The sequence below is a fragment of the Limanda limanda genome, chromosome 17 (assembly GCF_963576545.1).
Source record: "Limanda limanda chromosome 17, fLimLim1.1, whole genome shotgun sequence".
NCBI classification, from domain to species: Eukaryota; Metazoa; Chordata; class Actinopteri; order Pleuronectiformes; family Pleuronectidae; genus Limanda; species Limanda limanda.
Genome location: NC_083652.1, coordinates 9,051,969 through 9,066,336, shown reverse-complemented (window position 1 = coordinate 9,066,336; position 14,368 = coordinate 9,051,969). Strand labels below are relative to the sequence as shown.

The 14,368-nt window shown below is 43.0% G+C and overlaps 2 protein-coding genes across 2 annotated transcripts; one reads left to right on the top strand and one right to left on the bottom strand.

Annotated features, from left to right (window-relative positions):
* Positions 1-134: 134 nt before the first annotated feature.
* On the bottom strand, positions 135-5,768 carry fkbp10a (FKBP prolyl isomerase 10a). Its single transcript, XM_061090127.1, has 10 exons — positions 5,564-5,768; positions 3,894-4,039; positions 3,616-3,805; positions 3,384-3,529; positions 2,073-2,262; positions 1,844-1,989; positions 1,560-1,749; positions 1,184-1,326; positions 924-1,087; positions 135-838 (listed from the first exon to the last, which is right to left on the bottom strand). The coding sequence occupies exons 1-10, from the start codon at positions 5,758-5,760 to the stop codon at positions 659-661; spliced, it is 1,692 nt and encodes a 563-aa protein (XP_060946110.1). The 5' UTR covers positions 5,761-5,768; the 3' UTR covers positions 135-658.
* A 2,458-nt stretch (positions 5,769-8,226) lies between these two features.
* On the top strand, positions 8,227-13,938 carry p3h4 (prolyl 3-hydroxylase family member 4 (inactive)). The gene is made up of 7 exons (XM_061090232.1): positions 8,227-8,748; positions 9,819-9,968; positions 10,065-10,236; positions 10,332-10,460; positions 10,553-10,698; positions 11,460-11,543; positions 13,302-13,938. The coding sequence occupies exons 1-7, from the start codon at positions 8,299-8,301 to the stop codon at positions 13,449-13,451; spliced, it is 1,281 nt and encodes a 426-aa protein (XP_060946215.1). The 5' UTR covers positions 8,227-8,298; the 3' UTR covers positions 13,452-13,938.
* The last annotated feature ends 430 nt before the right edge of the window (positions 13,939-14,368 follow it).

Below are 14,368 nucleotides of genomic sequence, written 5' to 3'. Positions count from 1 at the left end.
GGTTTCATGTTTTTATTTTAAAAAGGAGACCACTACATTGAAGTGATCCACAGATGCATGAACAGAGTGACTAGACAAAAGAAAGATGTCCCTTTTTTAAATTTTTTATAAAACAGTTTATTTTATGTCGCACAAGGTATTCTGTAATATAAAAGTTTATTGTACAATTTGTATTACTATACAAACTAGCAACAAGTTTTCATCAACAACAACAACCTGTACAAGCAGTGGTTTTAATCATTTGTATATCAAGTGAATGTCAGGCACAATATTGGCTACAAATTTATATAACATGGTGTCTTGTGGAAGATCAGCCACGCCCAAATGTTTGTTGAGTAGTTTTGAAAGTAAAATAGGCCTCTTGGAGTTGAACATATTTCCATTACAGATATTTCTTTCACATTTTGAAATACATCTTTGATGTAGGCGACCCGGTGAATTCTAATATTTTCCCGTGTTGTAAATATGGATCTGATGCTGCAGCTGTGGGATGTCGTTCAGATGTTTTAATAGAATCTAGAAAAGCAAACTTTGATGCCTTAAGGACAAAAAGTCCATTATCTGAAACATCCTCAAAAGTGACTGCACAACAGTTGCTAAGACAACAGTGGGACCCCAGGCCCGTTTCTTACCACCACTCAAAATACTGACAGTCCTTTTAAAGCTCATCTCGTCTCACTGGTTCCTCCACCTGCTCTTTCAGCTCGTCTTCTACGATCTTCCCATCTGAATTTCGGTCCTGGTTGTTGAATATGTCCTTAATGATGCTGTCTGTGTCGACCCCTGGCCGGAGTCGGCCTTTGCCTTCTTTCACTTGTATCATAATGAAGGAGGAGAACTGGAGAAAATGAGAGTTAGAATTATTTAGCTGTTTGTTGAAATAACTTTGGTTGTCTGCTGATACCCATTGAGCGTCTGCGTACCTCCTCTAGAGGGACCTCTTTGTCACCGTTGAGGTCCATAGCAGGAAAGAGGGGGTCGGGTCCGTTTCCCAGCCACACGAACATGTAGCCCTCGGGCACGCCCTTCTGCAGCTCCACCAGCTCCAGCTCAAAGAAGAGCACAGCGCTCTTGGGGACTCCTCCGGCTGGAGAGAACCACAAGACAGAGGGTTAAACTGTGACTCAGGGTAAAAAGCAAAAAATGTGTGCAGGATGTAGTCTACACAGATCCAATGACTGACCTCCATCTTCACCATGCCCCCAGTGGGGAGGAACGATCGCCTCCCTCCTTTCCCCCACGCACATGCCACGCAAACCTTCCTCCAGACCATGAATCACCTTGTTTGCTCCGAGAGTCGTGGTGGAAGGTGACTCGTAATGGTCCCTGTAAAGTGACGTGTAACATGTTACTACTCATTTCCACATTAAAACCAAAACTAAATATAAAAACTTTTCCACTTATATCAAAAGCCTACGTGGTGTTGACATTGATACGTATGATAATTGCAGTTCTAGGGCCACTGTTATCTGTCAGACAAGGGAGCCAGTGATGATTACATGCATGAACTGGGAGGAGGAGGATGCAGTGTAGCAGAGTGAACAGCAGAGGGGTCTCACGAGGAGTACAGCAGGGTGCCGTCCATCATGGAGCAGTTGTAACGATACTGGATCAGGTCGTCGGCTTCACTCATCAAATTGCAGTCCTGAGGCTTGTGGGTAACTTTAATCTTCACCGGGTCTTTGGGGTTGTGGAAATCGATGACGTGAATTTCAAAGACGAGAACGGCAGAGCCAGGGATGATGTCTCCTACAGGCAGAAGAATAAATACAGAGCAGTGTGACAAACCTAAATAAGACTTAGTGGTTTGTTGTTCCAGTCTGATAGTCTGCATCAAACTCACCAACTCCGTCTTCGCCGTACGCCATGTGAGGAGGAACTGTAATCCTCCTCTTCTCTCCCATGCACAGCCCCTGCAGTGCCTTGTCCATCCCTTGGATCACATATCCCTTCCCAACGTACGTGTTGTAGGTGCTGTTACGCTGGTAGCTGCAGAGAGGAGAGTGACAGTCAGCTTTCATTTTTACTCACGCCTCCATCGCTTTCTGACAGCGGAGAAATCCCGGGTTTACCTGGAGTCGAAAGCCGTGCCGTCCTGGAAGGTGCCGTTGTAGTGGTAGCGGATGTAATCACCCGTCATGGTCCTGCGGGTGCAGCGCCCCGGCCTCTCTTTCACCTCCACTATCAGGTCGTCCTTGGGGTTGAACAAGTCCACCAGCAGCACCTCGAACACCAGTGTGGCCTGAGGAGGCACCGCAGTTCCTGTTTTGGGGAGGAGAAAAGCCAAGAGCTGCAGGTCTGTTCTAGTCAAATATGCTTAAAATAGCTGTACAGAGATGAAGTGAAACCAGTGGCTGCCTTCTTTGAAAGTAGGTAGGGGTCTTTCAATGAAAACAGAAGACCTAGTCTGAGGATGTAGTGAAGCAGTGTGGGATCATGGGAGTTGTTTTGTTCACCCCCATTGCAGATGAAAGTCTACCTGACACGAATTTAGGCACACATTTTGTTCAGGGATGAGTTTATGTGTTAAAGTTTCATTCACACCAAATGTCAATCAGTAATCCTGATCCATTATGAGTAACCAATACAAACAGCTGACTGCCTAACAGGCTAACTGTGTTTTTTTGCCCTGGAGGTTATAGCAGAGGCAGTAGAGCCACAAGTAAAGCCGATATGAAGGGATTAAAAAGGGACATAATGAAACGTCCCTCATTCTTGAATAACATTTAAGATTTCTGTGGGTTTGTAAGAAATATTTTGGATGATGAAAGTACACAATTAGACAAAATACTGTATAAAATAGATCTAGTTGTTTTGGGATATTTTAATGAAGCATTGTTTTATATTACTCATGATTAAAGCAACACTATGCAACTTTTACTGAGCAGCAGCGCCCTCTATAGCCGCACATGGGGATTAATTCTGTAGAGCTCCGTGTCAGTTTGATGACCTCTGACTACGTGGTTTTACTCACTGAGCTGACTGAGGATATTCCTTATGATCCCCGACAACTTGAACCAGAAGAGGTGCTGCTTTAAAAAATATATACCACGCTCCTCCTGCAGGAGATCTTACCTGATAACCAAAGTAACAACACACTAATTTTGAAGCTGCTATATTCAGGTTAAAAAGTTGCATAGTGTTGCTTTAACAAAGCTTTGAATCCACCATTAAAACTCAACAAATGCAAAAGCTAAATCCTTGTCAAAGACTGTTGAAACATGAATTAATTCACTATTGTAGTTATTGTGTGTAAGAAAAATTACATTTAAACATCTAAAAACAACATTTTAACAGTTTAATATGGCCTCTGAAATTATTGTTTGGTCAAATAAAAATGTTCAGACCCAAGCCACAGCCTTATCAATAAAATGATTTCGTACCAGAGCCGTTCTCTCCATACGCCAGGAAGGGTGGGACGATGACGATCCGTCTCTCAGCAACACACATGCCCAGGAGACCCTCGTCCATACCTTTGATGAGGTCGCCCTGTCCCAAGTAGGTGTCATAGGTTCTATTCCTCGAGTAACTGAATCAAACACAGGTCAAAGTTGATGAGAAAAGCAGAGACAGCGACAGGACGTCATTGTAAGTGCAGGACGTGTTTGGTCTCACCTGGAGTCAAAGGCCTCACCGGAGAGCAGGGTGCCGTTATAGTGGTAACGGACAAAGTCTGATGCCCCGGTGGTGCGGTTGCAGCTGGCGGGTTTGTGGAGGGTGCGGATCAGGACCTTGTCCTCGTTGTTCCAGATGTCCAGCAGAAGAACGTCATACACCAACACGGCATCAGCAGGGATTACACCACCTGTCAAGACAAGCACAGATCCTCATTAGCACAGGTAAAGGTCAACAGGAAAGTGCAGTGACGGCATCTGCGGTCGTCTTTGTCCCACCAGTTCCTATGCTCCCGAAGGCCAAGTGGGGGGGGATTGTGATCTTCCTGCGTTCGTTGACGCACATGCCCTGAAGACCACGGTCCATCCCTGTGATGAGTCTGCCCAGGCCCACCTGGCTGATGAAGGCTTTGCCTCGGTCATGACTGTAGATGGTAAAGGGAGAAGTCAGTGAGAAACAATGTGAAGTGGAAATATCAAAATAGTATGAATCCTGGTAAAGAAAGACTTAAAGTGTTGTTCTGCAGGCTCAATACGTGATGCCAAGAACTTTTGATGTAACCAGGAAGTCATCATCCAATGTTCCATCCACACCAACCACATCTCTCAACTCGAGAGGATTTAATGTCTACAGATCACTACTGAAAATCCTTTACTCATATTTTATTGAGAAGGAACAGTATCAGTATGGACTTGAATAACCCCAGCTATGTTTATGCTGTTTCTGCCACTCAGACGGCAAAGGCCACTCAAGGGGTCGTCCTCTATCAGGAAGGTCGACGTTCGATGCCGACCTTCCTGATAGGTCTGCCCCTTTCTGCATGACAAAGTGTACGTGGGCAAAACACAGGACCCCAAGATGCACTGCATGAATGACTGTGAATGGGTGAATGTAGAACTGGTGCTTTGAGTAGTCATCAGGACTAGAAAAGCACTTTATAAATACAGACCACTTACCTTTTATATTTCTTTGTGATTACAAAGCATTCTAACATATTTTTGTTCTGTATTTTACTGATATTGTATTATTTATTTTCTGTAATGTAACCCTAACAATGATAAAGTGATAAAGATAAATCCATCCATCCATGGCATTATTATGATTCACCAGTTATATGAGAGCCAACATGAGTATGTCAAAGACATGAAAACTTGTATTCTCATGAAAAAAATTGTGGTCACATTTTACTGAAAAAAATAAATTTCTGTTTATTTGGCTGTATCAGTTTTTTCTTTATATGTCTTCATGATAACAATGTATCATTACACTGTAAAATATTAAGCATAAATTGCATTTCTTTGTCACAAGGGTTTGATAACTACATCTTAGGAATCACTGCAATTCTTTTATCATCAGTTCATAACTTCATATACCGACATTGGAATTTGACAATCAGCCAAAAACTCCACATGTACGGGCTTGTTGGTCGCGAGGTGACACATTTCTACAAGCTGAACAAAACGACCCACAATTAATTTGTGGATACAAACCAAAATCCAGCATTTTGATGTTAATCTGAGGTGACATCGATTTGGACTGATCTCTGGATGATTGAACCTCCACAGATAAATGCATCCATGTTACTGACACGTCTGCAGCTCTTATCTCAGCTGCAGTGAATCGTGTCTGAATTTACATCCATCGCAGTCGCAAGGTTGAGAACGCCTCTGTGTTCCGCAGCTTGTGCATCCATGACGCTTAACTGTGAATTTTAATTTGCACTGAAAACATGAACATTTCTGAGGGACAGTTCATATCAATACATAAAACTGAAGCGGGACTTTCGCGTTATTGTGTTGCTTTGATGTTCCTTTGAAGCGTCGCAGTTACTGCTCCTTCCTGAGTTTAAACATTCTTCGTAAAAACAAACAAACACGCAGAGTAAGTTTTGCAGACAGTGTTCATGAAAGCAGTCTGGACTGAGTTGTGTTAAATGTCGCCTTCTCACCTGGAGTCAAACTTCTTCCCGTCCGCATATAAAGTCCCGTTAAAGTGATAACGGACGAAATCCTCTGTCTGAACCTCCCGGGAACAAACCTTGGGGATGTGGTACCGATCCACGTCCACGTCCACTAAGGGCTCCGGGATGCACTGCACGGAGAGGACGTGGAGGAGGAACAACACCGAGGGTCCGAGCAGATCCATCCGGAAAATGTGACGGGGACTGCGGAAGCTCGCTCGGCTCAGGGACGGTCTGCAGCGAGGGGGCTGCGGCTGGAGTGCAGAGAGAGGAACCGCAGCCAGTTCTGGGACTTAGAGTGAAGTGTGCTGGAAAAAAGATGAAGTACTTCTGGTTACCGGTTACAAAATAAAAGCCATCAGAGAGCTGAGGAACTAAATCTAGATATTATTTTAGTGTAAAATTAGAGAAATTGTTGAAATAATCATTTATTTTCTGTGAACTCTACTAAAAATAGCTGCGATGCTGGTTAAAGTTTCCGATAATGAATGTGATGCAAACATTTGTATAAGGGTCAGCAGCCTAAAGCTAAGTTTGTGAACCATAACCTTCAGGATAAGATTAAGTCTTTTGATCTCATGCAGGGAAATTGAACTACCACAAAAGTAAAACTGAAGAGAGAATACCAAGTACTATATGTGTTATATAGAATTTAAGCTTAAAATAAAATAAAAAAAATGAGAATAGCATAAGAAATTCAATGCATCAACAATAAAAAATAAAGCAAGAATACATGGATGTTGCAATAAGTTATTGATAACACAAAAGTTGCAATAAAGGGTTAGTTTACATGCCTTTGAAAAATGTACAAGGACTTATATATACAGTACATATACTTGTAAAGAATAAACATCCCACTTTGGTTTTAAATTTGTATCCTCTATTATATTCGTTTTTTATAGTACTACTACTACTACTAATGATAACCATAAATAAAATAAATAAATATATTAACTTTATTTGCATAGCACTTATCTAAATAAAGTAACAAAGTGCTTCACAAAAACCATGCCAAAAAAAATGAATGTATAAAAATCGTATTCAATTCAGTTTAAATATAGAGAAACCAAACAGTTCATAAAATTTTTCTACATTGAACTTTATTGAAGTTTTCTTCAATTTCTGACTGTACATTCTCTGTGACTTTGCTCTTATTGCAAAGTTGGGCTGGCATGCTCCTCTCGTCCAACACTTTTTATTGAGCCTGTGCTAACTTACAACTTGAAACTTGATTTGTTGACACATAGTGCTTTTATTTTGAACAAGAAGGACAAAACTTCCTGCCTTGTTCCGCCTCTCTTGGATCTTGTAGTCCACAGAGCTGCAGCAGGAGCAGGAGGAGGAGCAGGAGGAAGATGATGATAAGGAGGAGTGGCCCCTGGGCCCCCACCCACTTTCTAATGGAATTCTGCAAACGTGTAAAGCCTGGCCCAAAGGCCTGGAACCATGAGTTCACTCACGTATGAGAATCATATCGTGTCTAACCATCATCTGAAGTTATCCTTTTGGTGTACTGACCACAGACTGTATATACAAGGGTCCTGACGCTCTCATTCTGGAATCCTTGTTTTATATTCCTCATGTAAAACTGTGATTTCCTATAAAACAACTCATAAGAAGAGGCCTCCATCAGTCATGCAACATGGGTATGAAACATGCAGAGTCAGGGATTAGATATTAGCCCAGAGGTGATGTGACCTCTGCAGCATGAAAAACCCAAGTCTCAGCTTGTAAGATTGTCTTGGAATGTCGGTGCAGATTCCAATCAGGTGGAAAATACAGGAGCTCTTCACACATCCAGTGAATTGTATGAATGTTTAATCTCCAGTCTGAGAACGGGAGTCAAATAATCATAGATAAAAATAATGAAAACAAAAAGATGAGATCCATAATAATGACGATGGAAAACACTGAGGAGAAACTGGACTCACTGTCTCACTCACTGACGTCTCTGTCCCTCAGTGAACCCCATTCATACCGGAAGTACAGACTTGTGACTTCAAAGTAATAGTCAGATGGCGCGGAATTTGACAGCTGCAGAGCTGCAGATACCAGATAACTTGCACTTTTCCATAACTTGCACCTTTCTATAACTTTCTATACAGGAACAACAAACAAAACAAGCATAATTATAATAAACAAGAAAAGCAACAAGATCTTCAACCCTTGAATGTGCAAATTATTGTTTTTAAGGCCATTAAGTCGAGGCTACTATATGTAAAAATACATTGGTTCACAATTAGTATTTAGCCCAAATGTAAGTATTTATTTTGGTCAATCATATCCCTGGAAATGCATTAAACTGATGTGAGAAAAATAAATGTTCCAATGAAAAGATGTTCCCCCTGATTAATAACATTTATAAATAATAATAATAATAATAATAATAGTTTCGGATACCTTACAACAAATACCAAACAGATAATGTAAAAATAATTAAAGTAGAAGATGCAAATACATTAACATGCCACAAAAATTACACTAGACTAGTAAGACAATTAAATCGTATTTTGACAAGATGAAAGCAATCTAATGCGTAAACGACTGTATTTTATTTTGACAGTCGTGCCCAGAAGCTGCTGTTCTGTGCGTCCAGCTCACCGCAGCTATCCCAGCCTACGTGCAGACAGACATGAGCAGATCCCGGTGAAGACAGAGGAAGCGTCCTGATCCACTCAGACCAGCACCCAGTCTCCTGTGTGCCGGAGCCGGCGGAGGTGACGATGCTCCTGAGCAGCTTGTGCCTGGCCCTTCTCCTCCCGGCGCTGGCGGAGGCTCAGTATGAGAAGTACAGCTTCAGAAGTTTCCCCCAGAAGGACATCATGCCGCTGGACTCCGCGTACGGCTACGCGATGGAGCAGTACGGGCAGCAGAAGTGGGGGGAGAGCATCAAGTTCCTGGAGCTCAGCCTGCGGCTCCACCGGCTGCTGCGGGACAGCGAGGCGTTCTGCAGCCGCAACTGCAGCTCGGTGAGCCGGGACCCCCGGGACCACGACCCCCTGTTCGCCGACAGCAGCCTGCGCGTCGTGCGCCACATCCTCCTGAGGGCTGCGTGCCTGAAGCAGTGCAAGGCGGGGTTCCCAGTGTTTAACCTCGCGTATCCACGAAGGGATTTATTGGAAACGTTCGACCAGAGGGTGCCGTATCGGTACATACAGTACTCGTACTACCAGGTGAGAGGGTTGTGCCCAAAACTGGAGCGCCAAGTAAACGGAGGCCCAGACACCGTATTCACTCAAAGCTATAGCTGTACTAGAATAAAGTTATTGTTGTACATACAAGTGGGATTTTCCCGTTATAAACTTATTTCAGTGTGATGACGCATTGGAACAAAGTGTTAATGCGCATTTAGCGTCAGCGCCTCTGTGCGTAAAGGGCACGAACTCCCAGCTAAAGCTGTTCCATCCATGAACATCCACTTTGTCTGAACCACCGAGAGGAAAGTTTCCAGTGGGCGACCTGTGGAGTCTCCACGGCAGCTTTGTTGCTCCCCCCTGCTGACCGAGCGGTAGTTGAGTATGTGCCACGTCTCTGTCAGTGTTCCCCTGAAACAAGACCCTTATTCTTCTCCATCAGACGCACAGAGACGAGGACCAGCTGTGCTTACGAGGCTAATGCGCAGATTTTGTTTGGTCGTAAAGTAGGTTTGGGGCCAATCCCGGTAAAGGGAGGTACGAACTCCAGGTTATTATGGCTTCAAGAAGAGTCCTCCTATTGATGTATTAAAAGGGAACTGCCCACCTGAGAAACCCCTTAACTCTGACTGTTGTGATCCTTTTACGTGGCTGTGTTACTGACTCTCATCACAAAATACGTTGTCTGAAACCTTTAAATTAGAGATGTCGTCTAGTTTATACGATCTGGTAAATTAAAAGCTGAATCAAAGCTCTGCAGCTGCTGCTCCCTTTCATATGATACGATTTGAAGCAGCCAAACAGGAATTGCATGACGTGTATTTGTATTATGACCACGAAGATCCGCAATTATCAGCACCAAGTTTTTGATGAGAGAGTTGGCTGGATTTAACTGAGTTCATCCTTTTGGCCAAACCTCTTATTTGAATGTGAAAGAACCCTGACATCTGCATGTGTTAGTAATTGTGGGAGTTTGTGGGTCAGAGGTCATGTTATCCTGTGAGCAGTCAAAATAACAGGAGCCATTGAGAGAGAGTGTGTTCCATATTTCTATAAACCCTCCTTAAAAAACTGCCATATCCATTTTAACACTATCTCCTCCTACACAGCTCAATAACATGAAGAAGGCTGTGGCGGCCGCCCACACCTTCCTGAAGAAGAACCCCAATGACCCCTACCTTGTCAAGAACATGAACTACTACAAAACGCTGATGGACGTGGACGAATATCTCATCGACCACGAGGAGCAGCCGTACGAGGTTGGAAGCTCGAAGCAGACGCTCCTTCTCCTTCTCTGGTTTGCCTCTTAAAGACATCGTCACTTTTCTTTTTAATCGCATCTATGTGTTTTCCAGAGCGTTTTCCTGAAGAGCGTGGAGCTCTACAACAGCGGAGATTTCAGCAGCAGCGCCCAAAACATGGAGCTGGCCATCAAGCAGTACTTTGAAGTATACAGCCTCTGCTTAGCGGGCTGCGAGGGCTCGTATGAGATCTTGGAGTTCAAGGACTTCTACCCAACTCTGGCAGGTGAGTAGAGCAGCAGGTAAAAGAATAGCTGCACTTCGGCATCTTTTATATGAGAAAATAATCCAGTTCATCTTACTTTCTCCTCCATGCGTCAGATCTCTACACTGATGTGCTGAAGTGTAAGGTGAAATGTGAGGCGCACCTGATGCCCTACGTCGGAGGATTCCTTGTGGAGAAGTTTGTGGCCACAATGTATCACTACCTCCAGTTTTCTTATTATAAATGTAAGGACCAAGACTCAGATTCAGGCTTTTTGAGAGTTAGCTGTCAGTGTGATACGTTGATGTGACCTGGATCGTTTTGTGTTCCTCCACAGTGAACGACGCAAAGAACGCGGCTCCGTGTGCAGCCAGTTACATCCTGTTTGACCCCAACGACCAGGTGATGCAGCAGAATGTGGAGTATTATCACTTCTACCAGGAGCAGTGGGGCCTCAAGGATCAGGACTTCCAGCCTCGGCCTGTGAGTCCGGACCTCTATATACTGTTTGGGGGGGGCAATATTATTTGTGTGTGTGTGTGGAGAGTTGTGTAACTGTAGCTCAATCCGTTTGTTTCATCAGATTTGTAAAAGTATAAATCTATAAACGTGTATTTGATAAGATATTAATTGATGAAAATTACAGTTCAGACAGACTTTGCAGTTAGCTTATCTGATTTTGACTGCACCTCTGCTGTGCACAATCTGCAAATGCGTGCTACAATATTGGCTCCATATCTTTACTGTTTATCCATTTTGCACATTTCTGTCCTCTGTGTTTAAACCAGGCCTGACTGACGTAATCAGGATTGTTGAGAGGCAACAGAGGGTTCACGCAGGCAACACTAAACCAGACCAGAGCAGAGCAGAGCAGCTATAGCATAAAGCGGTCTTGCCGTGAATATAAACACAACCTCAGGGTACTAATTAGAAACTCATATACTCACATAAAGACAGACTTGTTTTATCGTCTCTTATTGCTTTGTGGAGAGTAGGCAGCAGCTGCAGTGCACCAGCTTTGCTTGTAGCTAAACTGACTCATAAATGTCTTTACCCACTGAAGCAGCTCCAATTTCAAATAAATGTTTTCCCACGGTAAGAGGGACTTTACACCCTCCAGACACAGGAACGGAAACAGGCCAAACTGTTGTTTTTGTTGTTGCTCAGTCGGTGTCATTAAACGTCGACAAGCTGCTCCCGCTGCTCAGGTCACAACACGAGCTGATGACATGTTTGTTTTTCAGGAGGCCCAGAGGTATTTTAACCAGACGACCAAACAGAAGGAGATGCTGGAGTTTGCACTGAACTACCTCCAAACAGACGACGAGGTGCGTGTCTACTGCTGCACATGCAAACCAGTGTTGCAACCATGAAGCTGGAATCCAGTTCATTTTGTGATTAGACACAATGTCAAATTGTTTATTTTAGAGGGAAGTGTCTGTGTTGGGGGAGGACTAACGGTTTTCTTGCAAATTAATGCAAAAATAGGGGTCGCAATCCTGAAACAACTTCTGTTTGGTTTCCGTGGAAGTTATGTTCTCATCTGCATTTGTTTGATTATTATCAGTATTATGCAAACTTGGTGTTAGGGCCTGGTCACACGTTTTGCAAAAAACATCAGTGATGAACTTTTGTCCTATGGCGTGGAAAAACACAGCATGTTCAACTTGTTGAACTTTGACCCAGCATATTTGCTTCGGATGGGGTTCGTGCGACCGGGTTCTGAGGAGGGGGTACGGATCAGGAAAGAATCCATTATATTTTTGTGTCTCAGTGTTGATATGTAATACTATTAAAACATAGCAATAGAAGAGACCAATATATTTGAAGTCTGCTAATGTTGCAGGCATTAGCTACGGGTTAGCTACGGGTCACAACCAAAATCTCATTGTTAATTCAACTTTATTTATGTTAAAGGTTCATTGTTTAGAATTTAGTGACATCTAGTGGTGCAGTTGCTCGTTGCAGGTCAACACCCTCCCCTTCCTAACATGAAAGAGAATCTGTGGCAGCCTTCAATTGTCATAAAAACTCAAAAGGTGTTTAGTTTGCCAGTTTGGACGACTGTAACAAACATGGCGGCCTCCGTTGAGGGGACCCTCTCAAGATGTAAATATAAAGTATTTTAATATAAAGGGCCCATTCTAGGGTAAAGAAAACAACAATGTGTCCAATTACACACTTGTGAAAACATCACAAGGATTATTTTATATTCAGTTTCGGCCAATAGATCCCTTTCACCTAAATCTTACACATTGAACCTTTAAGGAAGAATGTTTTTATTATTGCTATAAATTACTGGTTAGAACTAGTACGTCAGTGGAGAAAATATAATCCAATTGGTGTAAGTAAAAATGACACATTCTAGATGGACTATGATGAGGTGTATCATATCTTTTTTACTTCCTCCATGTGGTATCTCGCTGTTTTAAATTTATCTGATGAGGTTTCCAGATTTCCATCCCTGAGTTTTTTCTTTTAACTGCACAAACAATCTCCATTGTGACGTTCAGAGACGTCTCAAAACCTCAGGAGATAAAATCCAAACTGTCTGTATGACTAGACGACCCAACAGGTACATAAATATGAAAAGTGTTTTTGTGATCCGACACTTTAACGAGTGAACTGGCTTATCAAGCTGGAGAAGATATAAGTTTAAAAAATGGGGGATTTACTGTAGACTTTAACTTTGAAGGAGCAGACTAAATGAGATCTGCTGTATGAGGTTATGTGACGCAGAAAAGAAAAGGAAAAAAGTCTCTAAGGATGAAAGGGGGAGGCAGAGTGGGGAAGGAAGAGAAAGCAGGAGGGGGGCTGTGTGTTTTCCGCCAGCAGCGTGTGGTATGTGGTCGGGAGGTGTTGGCCACTGAGGCTTTGCCACATCTATTTAACTCAGGTCAGCTCCTCCCAGCTCGGCCTGGACCAGAGAGGGGGGGGAGGACTCTGAGACTGTGTAGCCTGAATCAGGCGGCTGCATAAGTGAGAGATTTATAGGCAGAGGAAGGAAAAACTATTACTTTGGCCAGTCGGAGTGGAGGTTACAGAATGTAATACTTGCTTGACTGAGTGTTGTGTTTAACTTCCAGGACGTGGTGAGTCCAGAAGAAACGGGCGCCGCCCACTCGGAGAACCCCGATGCTGAGTTTGACGGGATGGGAGACTATGAGGAGTCCTTCCTGGCCGAATGGTGGCAGGAGCCCAAAACAAAGTCGGACGCGGGAGAGGTCGTGGACTGACATCTGACCTCGTGCGGCAGAGCAGCGGCTCCCTCGTCCAGCTCTGTCCCACCTGTCCTGACAACATACCAAAGAACGTCGACCCCCCCCCCAGACGGGTCGACACTCCTGTCAGTGTTTTAGCAGAAAAACCTCAACTCTCTCTCTCTCTCTCTCTCTCTCTCTCTCTCTCTCTCTCTCTCACAAACACACTCAGCTGTTCTCTCTGAGGACGGATTTATCCATCATGTTGATCAAGTTCAGAGATTGACATATTCTGTCGTGGCTGTCATCAGCCTTTTTTTAAAGACTGTTATTTTTCACAAGGAGTCACTGTCCTGTGTGTCAGCGACCTTTCTACAGTTTTTATTTAATGAAAGCTGAATGCCTCAGTGTTCTGGTATAAGGAATCTGATGTGTAGTTTTTCTTATACCAAAAGGTTTCTTCAACAACCAACTGGGGCGTTGATATAATAGTAATTTGAAATTAAAATAATATTTTAATATACCTATCGTGTTTTTGTCAGTTAATGTCAATAAGCTGAAAAATCACAAGTTGATCAAGAAACAGAGTTTAAGACTGATGGTGAGAAAAAAACTATGAATTTTGAACAGTCAATTTAGCGGCTGGGAAATGGATTTTTCCTTGTTATTTCACTAGTAAAACAAAAATAACATACAATTGAAATTAAAAAAATAGCCAGTTGCAGGCCTAGAATGTGATGGCTCTGTTAGTAATTAATTGACAAAATATCGTCTTTGATTAGTTTTTTCGTCACACCTACTTTAATAAAACCCCTAAGCTATGGGCATTAAAAGTAAACAACACAAAAACAGTGACTAGTGAGAATAAGAGTTGTGATTCAATGTTTTAGTATTTTATTTCCCCTTGATTTCCATCCATCTACAATCCTTCGTTCTTTTCCTTACTCTCGTCT